Source organism: Acinonyx jubatus, chromosome A3 (genome assembly GCF_027475565.1).
Source record: "Acinonyx jubatus isolate Ajub_Pintada_27869175 chromosome A3, VMU_Ajub_asm_v1.0, whole genome shotgun sequence".
In the NCBI taxonomy this organism is placed as follows: domain Eukaryota; kingdom Metazoa; phylum Chordata; class Mammalia; order Carnivora; family Felidae; genus Acinonyx; species Acinonyx jubatus.
Genome location: NC_069388.1, coordinates 131247358 through 131257977, shown reverse-complemented (window position 1 = coordinate 131257977; position 10620 = coordinate 131247358). Strand labels below are relative to the sequence as shown.

General features: G+C 51.8%; 1 protein-coding gene and 1 non-coding gene across 7 annotated transcripts in view; both read left to right on the top strand.

Annotated features, from left to right (window-relative positions):
• Positions 1 to 10620, top strand: part of ASAP2 (ArfGAP with SH3 domain, ankyrin repeat and PH domain 2) — a 172886-nt gene that overhangs the window by 155956 nt on the left and 6310 nt on the right. For 3 of the 6 annotated variants that reach the window (XM_027077843.2, XM_027077839.2, XM_027077838.2), the window contains 3 exons: positions 1101 to 1353; positions 3969 to 4103; positions 5393 to 5564. In XM_027077843.2, coding sequence (XP_026933644.2) covers positions 1101 to 1353; positions 3969 to 4103; positions 5393 to 5564 — 560 coding nt within the window. The other 3 variants (XM_027077842.2, XM_027077841.2, XM_053201260.1) reach the window with 2 other exon arrangements.
• Positions 2004 to 2106, top strand: LOC113592545 (U6 spliceosomal RNA). Its single transcript, XR_003412452.1, has one exon. It is a non-coding gene; the product is annotated as a U6 spliceosomal RNA (small nuclear RNA).

Here is a 10620-nt window from a genome sequence, read left to right as displayed (position 1 = left end):
CGCATCGGCCCCAGAGTGAGCACATGCATCCCATTCTTGCGTGAGCAGGACACAGCAGGTCCCATGGTCCAAACAGAAGTCTGACAGCAAGTGCTAACGCTCATCTACCCACTCCCTGTTTCCAGCAGAGGTGGGTATAGTTCATATAGCCATGGGCTTTGTTGAATTCAAAATATGCGTGAAGACCGCTAGCCATTGAGTTCTGCACAGCTGAGCTGAATGTGAGCCATTGGGTTGGCCAGAGCCTTGACTGGGCAGGTGGTCCTGTGAGGGGAGGTGGGGTATATATCGGCCAACAGTTTAACTGCTAAGCTGGCACTGTGCTAGAGAAGCAAAGTTCTACCCATTGAACAGAGGAGAAACAGGGTCAGCCAGGTTAAGATAGTTGCTGAAGATCATAGCTGTTACAATGAAGCTGACGTTTAAAATGAATTAGATCTGAGTCACCCGAGTCGTGATTCTGTGCACATGACCTTCAGACGGAGCTAGGGTTAGCAAACCAGAAGGGCCGGGTGGTAAATATTCAGGCTTTTGGGCCTGAACTGTCACCATCTTTTCTGCGCCTCCTCAGCTCTGGCAGGGTGGCTTGAAGACAACTGCAATTTGTAAATGACTAGGCATGGCTGTGTTGTAATAAACTTTATTTATAAAGCAGGTGGTGGCCCCCAGGCCGTGGTCTGCTGACCCACCCTGAGTTAGAGGAATCTCAAGAGGTGCATTCATACTGGAAGAAACATTGACCTCCCCCGAATTTGCCACGTAGCTGTTGGGGATTGAGTGTAGCTGGGTCCTCGATGGAAAGCATGTGTACGAAGGGGAAATGCAATGAAAATGCAGATCTAGCTTAAATTAGCTCTGGCTAATAAGGATGAAGTCGCCCGTGTTTTAAATCCTTCACAGAATGGAGATGTGTAAATTATAAATCATGGCTGTGTGTGTGTGTCTGTTAAGAGACACGGTGAGAGTAACTTTTAAGTCTTGCAGCTCTCACGTAATGGCTGAGAGCCAAAAAGGCACCAGGCCCAAGTAGCAGTGGTGTGCACGAGTAGCCTGGACGCTGTGACCAGGAGGTCAGCGTGTGTGCATTTCACCCTCTGCAGCCCAGTCCCAGTCGGCGAGAAGACCGGCCCGTCAGCTTCTACCAGCTGGGGTCCAACCAGCTGCAGTCGAATGCCTCGTCTTTGGCCAGAGATGCCGCCAGCCTGGCCAAGGACAAGCAGAGGGGCTTTGTGCCCAGCATCTTGCAGAACGAGACGTACGGAGCCATCCTCAGTGGCAGCCCGCCGCCCTCCCAGCCTGCGGCCCCCAGCACGGCCAGCGCCCCCCCACTGCCCCCGCGGAACGTTGCCAAAGGTACTGAACCGTCGTAGCTCCCGCCGGCGCACAAAGGGTGTTGTTTGGTTTTCGCTTTGGGAAGTTTCTAGTTGCTTTGCCCCCTGCTCGATGACATGTGGGGTTTTGTGTCCTACGGTCATGGTGTTGACATCCTCAAGGAGCTCTCCGGTCTTAGGATGCCGGATGGTGGTGGAACCTCTGACTCTGTCCTTGTTCTGGGCAGAGATGTGGCATCTGTGTCACTGGGGGGAGCGCACGGACTCCACCAGGGCAGCCTGAGGCGGGTGGCTCGGCTCGTGACGCTGGTCCTGTGAGACCTTCCCGCAGACCTCCTTTCTGTTCTTTTCTGTCTGCTTTTACCGCTCAGCACCCCTCCCTCTGCCTTAGTTCTGTGCTGTGTCATCATCCCTCCCCCCCCCCCCCCGCCTGCCTTCAGCCAGCTTGTGATGCCTGGTACCTTCTATCTCTGCCAGCCCCACGAAATGAAGGATACAAAGACGCTGATTTGGGGAACGGTGCGCAACCTGATTGTAAAAATACAAAACGATCCCCATGGGTCCTGCCGGTGCCTTAAGTGCCAGAGCTTGCCGTTAGTTGTTCTGTCACAACACAATGAGTTGGACTTCCCAGACGCTGGTTTTTATTTTTATTAAAATGGAAACTGAGGTGCTCGCTTCGGCAGCTCGCTTCGGCTCCGGAATGATACGGAGAAGATTAGCACGGCCCCTGTGCCAGGATAACACGCAAAGTCATGAAGCGTTCCTTATTTTTAACAAGTAAGGGGCATAAGGAATCTACTCGTGAAATCATTGTTGCACTGTATGGTAACTAACTTGGATGTAACTCAAAAAAGTAAAATAAAAATAAATAAAAATTTTAGAAAATAAAAAGATTTTAAAACGTTAAAAAAAAAAAAAGGAAACTGAGGCCCCCAAAAGTTAGGTAATTTTCCCAGAACTGACGGCCAGCTGGCCATTCTGCTCCTTGAAGGCCGGTCCAGCAAGCTGCCGGCATAGCTGTGGGCTGGGGCTGCCCGACGCGGCCGGTGGCCTCCGGAGGGCTTCCCACAAGAAGGAGGGTGTGATGTCCCCGCCCCGCTGGAGGCTGCTGCCGGTCCACGTGGCATTTGTGCAACAGCTGCTCTCTGGGGGGGGGCGTGAGTGAGGGTTGTAGCCCTGGCAGGGGAGCGAGGATGGCAGCTGCCAGCACCTGGGTCGAGGCCACCCCCACCATGGCCCTGTCCCCAGCTCTCAGGGAGGCCCAGAGAAGGCTGAGGGGCCTGTCGTCTAGGTCACTGGAGCAGACCCCCGAGAGGAGAGCGGGTGCTACCCAGGCAGGCCCCAGAAGCAGCCCACTTGCCCTCCCCCACAGAGCCTGTGCCCCCCTCGTGCCCACACCCCTGGACTTGTTGGGGCAATTCCTGAGCAGGAGAGAGGCCGCAAGGTCAGGCTTCTTGCACTGGCCGGGAGGGGCCCAGGGCAACTCGCCATGGTCGGGTCCTTGTGGGGCCCCCTGTCTGCCCAGCCTCCTCCCACGCCCTGTGTACATGTATTCACTGTGCAAGGCTGCAGCTGCAATGATTTGGTCCCCTCCACCCCATTAGTGGCTTTTACTGACTTTGTGTGTCATTGGAGGAAAGACTTTATTTTGCTCTGTTGGTCATGCAAAAGGAATAAAAAACTGTTCATCTTGATTTTTTGCTCTCCTAAAGTCTTAGAGGGTTTGGGGTTTTTCATAGTTTATTTTTCTGGCTATTCCTGTGGTTAGCTTCATGTTCTCCTTTGATGGTGTACTTGCACTTCATCCCTATAACCCCCCAAAGGGTCCCCTGGTTCTCAGTCTAGTACACCCTGGTGCCCACGTGACAGACGGAAAAGGGAGCCAACGTTGAGTGCCCCACCCGGGGACAGACATTGTCCACCGCAGAAATGCCCTGCCTGGGGGTGCCTGTTTTCCACCCCAAGCCCGGGGCCCCACTTTGTGGGCCATGCACAGCCTCAGACACAGGCCCCCCCCTGTGTGCAGAGCTTTGTGGGGCAGAGGAGGGACTGTGACCTGGGCAGGTGCCGTCTACCTGGTATGTCAGCCGAGCCTCCTTGGTGTCACCTGACTTCTAGCCAGAAATGTTTGCAGGAGGTGGGGAGCCCTCACCTGTCTCTAATTTGTACCCTTCTCTCCATGCGGTCCGAGGACAGGTGCTCCCCTGTGTGTGCACCCAGGGGAGGACTTGATGGATGGGTAGAGGCCAGCAGATGTTCTACAGGCTGGAGTGCAATGCTCAGGACATATGTCATTGTGGTTACTCATTTCCCTCCTCAAATGGTATTCATATTGGAGAAAGAAAATCTGTAAGATTGTGAAAACCAGCTGATAATTTTCCCAGAAGCACCACTGTGTGTAGCAGTGTCCATCCTCCAGATACCAGAGACAAGAATTAAAAAAAAAAAATCAACATTCTATTTGTGGTCTTAATGCTATTCTAGAAGGGTCATATTTATCGTTTTTCTGAGAGAGAGGATCAATAATGCAGTGTTCTGTTTCTGTTTTTGTTCTGTGCCTGTGCGTGCATTCGTGTATATGTGTGCATGCCTGTGTGTGCATGTGCGTGCGTGTGCATGTGCGTGCGTGTGCAGTTCAGCCAGCCTCCTCCGCTAACGCCCTGTGGAAGACAAACTCTGTAAGTGTGGACGGTGTAAGCAGGCAGCGATCTTCGTCAGATCCGCCAGCTGTCCATCCACCGCTGCCCCCTCTTCGCGTGACATCTACCAGTACGTTTTTTCCTTTTTCCTTTCTTGCCAGTGGGCTTTTCGATCTGGATGGCTGGGGGGTGCTTTCGGCAGCCGCGAGGGGACAGCTGCGACGCTGCACGCCCGCAAGCCACTGCCGTTCCCAGCCCTGGCCCCTCCGGCCGCCCTCCCCAGCTGCAGGCTCCTGTCTGTCCCGCACCCCATGCCAGGGGGGTGCTCACACACTCTCCTCCTCTGTCTTCCCGAGCATTTCAGCAACATTTCCTCCTGTCACGCATGAGCCCAGGGCTTCATTTCCTTTGGCCACTTGGCGGTCCTCAGTATTTGGGCACAGTCATTTGGATGTAATCTGGCATGTGTTTTTCTTCAATACCGACATGTAGGTGAAAGTCCTGGGACCTAGGGGAGGGGGCTGGAGAAGAGGAACATCTTTCCTGGAGCAGTGAGGCAAGCCCTGGATGCAGGCCCTGAGCCTGTCTCGCCCCTGCTCTGCTGGGCTGGCAGGGGGAGGGGTCGTGGCACCTCGGGGCCCACACAGAGAGCACGGACTTCCCCCGGGTTTTTCCCTGCAGCTTTTAAGCTAAGGCAGGAGAAACCGAGCCCCAGCTGCAGTAAAGTGCCATGTGCACGTGCACTGGCGGCACTGAAAGGCTCCTTGGGTGTCCCCGTCCTGTCCTGAGGACAGTTAACTGCCTTAGCGAGGACCCTGGATATTTGGGGACAGCACTAATGTTTGTCCGAGAGGAGAAAGCGGGGAGAGGAGCCAAGGGCTCGAGGCCCAACTGCCCGTCTCACCAACTTTCTGACCTTAGGGGAAAGCACGTCACTTCTCTGATCCTCAGCCTCCCAAGTCTTTGCCCTGCCCTCCGCACAGATTGTGGAGTCTTCACAGAGTGAGCACTTTAGGGCGGTCTCAGTGACCTGCTGGAAGCCTGGTGAAACGTGTAGGGCCCACAGGGGCAGCTGAGGCAGAAAGAGGATTGGCCCAGGAAGGCCCAGCCCCAGACTTGAGCCTCCCCCCTGCTGTCTCTCCAGGTCTCAGGGTGGACAGCACAAAACTGTGGTGGCACCCCCACAGGGACTTCCAACGGGGAAGGTACAGGCTCATAGAGGCATTTTAACCCTGACTTGAGGCTCGGAAGGACTCCCTGCCAATACTGCTTAATAAAAACCTGCAATGAAAAGAGGTTTTTGTTCTTATGAAATCACCATAGAAAAAAGGAAGCCCTTAATCAGAGGAGCCTCGGGTGAGAAGGCTGGGGACGTGAGGAAGTCTGACAATCTGTGTGGCTCTCCTTTTCTTTCCACAGATCCCCTGGCTCCCACGCCGCCCCCTCCGGTAGCAAAAACGCCCAGTGTGATCGAAGCCTTGGGCCAGCCGAGCAAGTCTGCCCAGCCTGGGATCCCGCTGAGCAAAGCCCCACCCCCGCCCCTGCCACCCCAGCCGCCCAGCCGCCTCCCGCAGAAGAGGCCTGCTCCCGGGTAACCGCCTGTCTTCATGTGGCCCGCAGGGCCTGGCCAAACTGCCATCCTGGCTTCTTGCGTTCAAGGAGCTTCCAAGCGGCAGCGGCCCCAATCCTTCATCTGAAATTTCCGTGCAGACATTTGAAATTTCCAGTGCTTCTACTCTAACGTTTGAGTACCGGTGTCACCTGATGAATTCATCAGGCTTAAGCGCCTTAAAAATAATTTATCAACATTATTAAGCTAAAAATTTTCATACAAACGTATGTCTTCTATCCACATGACGAGTGTAGGTTTCTGTGTAGCACAGGCACTGGATTTGGGGGAATGAAGGTCCTCGAGACGCTGGGCCTGTAGCTTCAGTTTGTTGCTCGCAAGGTTATCTTACTCGTATGCATCCTCCGCGATGTGGGCATATATTTCCTACAGACGAGGATGTTCTCCTGCATAAGCACAATACAACCAGCACGATCAGAAAGCTAACATAGTGGGGCACCTGGTTGGCTCAGACAGTAGAGCGTGCAACTCTTGATCTCAGGGTTGTGAGTTCGAGCCCCATGTTGGGTGTAGAGATTACTTAAAAATAAAATCTTTAAAAAAGAGAGAAAGTTAACATAGACACATTAGTACCTTCCAGTTCTTAAAACCCATACAAGGTTTGCCACTTACCCAAAGGTTTGTCCTTTTCCACAAAGGGATCCAGTTCATGGTTTCCAGCTGGATCCTTATAGTGAAAGATGGTTTTCTTTAAGCAGCAGTGATACTTAGAAGCCAAGGTCCGAATACTGTGTGTGCTCATTGCTCTTGGGGTATCCTTGCTCCCAGGCAGGCCCTCTGAGTGGTCAGAACTGGGGACACACACGTGTACATACATAGGTGTATATCTGTGCATATCTGTATTTATAAACACATTTATCTCTATATTTCTATTTCTGTGTCAAAATCCATGAGTTCACACTATCTCCCTTTTCAGTTGTAGTAACAAACCACACCAAGACTTACTGACATGGGACACAACCATTGTATTCTGCTACCAGACTCTGTCAGGAGTTTGGATCAGCATCGTGAAGTTAGCTTATCTTGTCTCCACAATATCTGAAGCCCTAGCTGGAAGACTCAAGGCCAGGGATGGTCCAACACAGAAAGTGACTCACAGGCTGAGGCTCGTGTCATCTCTCCAGCCCACACACCTGGTGGTTGGTGCTGGCTATCAGCTGGGGCCGTTGTCTAGAAAGCTTGCACATATGTGGCCTCTGCATGTGGCGAGGGCTTCCTTGAATCATGGTGACTGGGCCCGAGAGCAAGTCCCAAGAGACAGGCCCAGCCCTGGAAAATGGCAGGTTGTCACTTCTGTCATGTATCACTGGTCAAACAGTGGCAGATCCCAGACTCAGGGTTGGCGTGAGAATGGTAGCACAGGACGGTGTAGACTCCAGCTCTCAGGAGAGGGTTTGGGGGCAGTGTTCTCAAAGCACCACAGGGTCTATTCTCATCTCCTTTGCTGGGCTCCTTACTCCCTTTTCCGGTGATGAGAAATCTGGCTTCTACGTTGACAATCAATACCCCCATGAAGCCAGTCTCCCATCTCTGCCCCCACCTCCTCCTCTCCCTGCTGAGATCTGGGGCCCCACATGGAGACCCTCTTTGCCCTGCTGGGGCTCTCACTGCCCCGCCAAGCACCCTCCTCCGTCCCACTCAGGCGCACCCCCTCAGGCCTCCTGCCCCTGCCGAGGCTCCGACTCCCCAGGATGGGCCTTTTTTCGTCCCTGCCACCAGGTAGATGATGGAGCCTTTCAGGATATAAACTACCTCCTTCAGTTCTGAGAAATTTCATTGATTTTTTTTTTTTCTTTACTGTCTTAATTTCTGTTTTCTCTGTTCTTTTGTTTATTTATTTATTTATTTTTATTTATGTTTACCTTTGAGAGAGAGGGAGAGAACACAAGCAGGGGAGAGGCAGAGAAAGAGAGGGACAGAGGATCTGAAGCCGGCTCTGTACTGACAGCAGAGAGCCCGACGCAGGGCTCAGACTCACGAACCGTGAGACCATGACCTGAGCTGAAGTCGGACACTTAACTGACCAAACCACCCAGGTGCCCCTCTGTTCTTGCTTGTAATATAATTCGTGTTACTCAGATGTCAGACTCCGTTGGCTTTTCCTCTACACGTATCGTCTTTTTCATTCGGGTAAGCTGATAGCTCTATCAGCCTGCCCTTGAATCTCCGTGGTTTAACAGCTGGAAGTTGACTTCTTACACAAAATTGAGCGCCTGTATTCTTGCTTGTGCAGCAGCCCCAAGGGGTGAGTCAGAGACCCAGACCCTTTCTACTTCTGAACCCTGTTCCTACCTAGGGTTATTTCCTGAGGAAGAGACTGGAGAAGGGTGCCTTTGACCAGAGCCAGTCCCATGGCTCCACCTGGAGGCCGGGGCTGGAAGTGCAGCTCTGCTCCGTGGAGGGACCGCTCTCTGCCACCTGTCGCTTCCATTTCTGCATTGCTTGCTTGCTTTTTAAGTCTGCCTTCTGGGAGATTTCCTTCATGTCATCTTCCAGTTCTTTCATTGAATTTTTTTGTTTCGGCTGTCATAAAATTTTCAAGTTAATAGTACCTTTTTTGTTTCATGAAATCATTTTCTCTCGTCTCAGATTATTAATGATGGTTATAGGGATGGAGGGGGAGTTGTTTAGTTTAGCTTTTGCTTTTCTGCATAGTTTGTTTCTTCTGTGTCCATTGTCTTTGTTTTCGTTTCCGTATGTTAGAGGCTTTTCCTCATAGATCTGGTGTTTTCTGCCCAAAAGTTGCCACTGCAGCTGAGGCATTAAAACCAACTGCAGGGCTCCCTGGGTGGCTCCATCGGTTAAGCCTATGGACTCTTGATTTCATCTCAGGTCATGATCTCATGGTTTGTGGGATCAAGTCCCACATCAGGCTCTGCACTGACAGTTCATTCAGAGCCTGCTTGGGATTCTCTCTCTCTCTCTCTCTCTCTCTCTTTATGCCCCTCCCCCACTCACGTGCATGCGTGCGCTCTCTCTCTCTCGCTCTCTCTCTCTCAAAATAAACATTTGAAAAAACCTGATTGCAAACTGCACCCTCATGTGCAGAGTCCAGTGTGGACTTCGCTGTGGAGGGTCTCACTCAGCAGTTAAGTTTTTACTTAGTCCCCCTTTTTGTAAAGATGCTCCCAACAATCACACTGGTACCCCCAAGTTCAGATACCCTCTATTCTCCCCGCTCTGAGAATAGAAGCTTCTGGTCTTCAGTGGGTTGAGGTAGGGTAGTTGCTCAGGGTTGGTCTGGGAATCCGGAGATTCAGTAGCTCCTTGAGCAGATTTTGAGCCAATCCTTGTGTTTATTGCCACGCCTTATGCCCCCTCCCACGGGCTCATAAGCCTTGGGGGCTTGTGCACAGATGGGGGTCCTTCAGGGCTTCCTTACTGCGTGAGTGTTCTCCCTCCTCAGATGAGCTGGCGTGGTTAGGATTCTTCCCTCCTGTGGCCACTTCCAAAATGTTCCCTCTTCAGTTCTCTTTGTCTTGTTGGTTTAAGCTTGTTCCCTTTCTTTCTTTCTTTCTTTCTTTCTTTCTTTCTTTCTTTCTTTCTTTCTTTCTTTCTCTTGCTCTTTCTCTTTTCTTTTCTTTTCTTTTCTTTTCTTTTTTTGTCTCTTTTTTCTTTCTCAGAGAGGGAGAGAGAGACTCTTAAGCAGGCTCCATGCTCAGTTTGGAGCCCAACTCAGGGCTTGATCTCACAAACTGCGGTCACAACCTGAGCTGAGATCAAGAGTCAGACGCTTGACCGACTGAGCCACCCAAGCGCCCCTGGTTCAAGTTTTTTCTTTATTTTTTTTAAATTTCTTAAAATGTTTTTATTTCTTTTTGAGACAGAGAGAGACAGAGCATGAGCAGGGGAGGAGCAGAGAGAGAAGGAGACACAGAATCCGAAACAGGTTCCAGGCTCTGAGCTGTCAGCACAGCTCAGACTCACAGACTGAGTGGGGCTCAAACTCACAGACTGTGAGATCATGACCTGAGCCGAAGTCGGACACCCAACCGACTGAGCCTCCCAGGCGCCCCTCAAGTTTTTTCTAATTGTTTTCCTTGAGAGAAAGTGGAAGTAAATGTATTTCAGTCTTTTTTTTTTTTAAGTTTATTTATTTTGAGAGAGAAAGCACGAGCAGGGGAGGGGCAGAGAGAGAGGAGCGAGTGAGAATGTGGAGTCCAGTGCTCAAACTCAAACTCAGGAACTTCGAGATCATGACCTGAGCCGAAGTCAGATGCTTAACCGACTGAGCCACCCAGGCACCCCTCAGACCTACTTTTTTAACCAGAAGCCTCTCAGAACTTCTTTAATGCTGCCTTGTAAGATCTTTTTCTAAACTAGAATGTGAACATCCTTGCCTTCCTATTCCAGGCAGCACATATGCAGTCTCATGAGTTACCGAGTTATGCGGTGGGGAATACACTCTCACGTCTACCCTCAGTGGCCACAGGCCGAGCTTCTCTTAGTTCCTGCATTAGGGTCTGTGCCCGCTTCTGTTGGCCCCCCTCTTGCCCTGTAGCTCCTGCATACTTGCTCCTTCTGAGCTGTTCTTTGAGACGCCGAATCCTGTGTTGAACTTCTAGATGAGCACCAGTCGGCTGCCAGCCATCACCCGGCGGTTCTGAGAACGGGGTGTATTGGCCGCTAATGCAGGGTCCTGGGCACGGTCTTTCTGGGGGCTCTGAGGCCTCCCTGCTTCCTTGGTTCGCAGGAGAGTCTGGGCTGGGGTTGCTGGGTATGTTAGCGCAGCTTTACGTGGTTTTACCTGCTCCGTGGAATCCTTTTCTCTCATCTCATGTGACCAGAAGCAGAGGTGGGGAAGGAGCAGAGCGGGTGATGCTGGGGTGTCTCCAAGACCCCTTTGGATGGAGGGAAGCCTGTCATCACTGCCCGGGGGACTTCTGTTTGAAAAGAATACACCGCTGTGGCCTCTTCGTAAGGAAGCACCCACCCCCCAGTCTTATCCTGGGTACAAATCTGGGTTTTTACCTTTGCTCTCTTTGAGCAGCAGTCGGCAAACTACTCCTGCACGCCT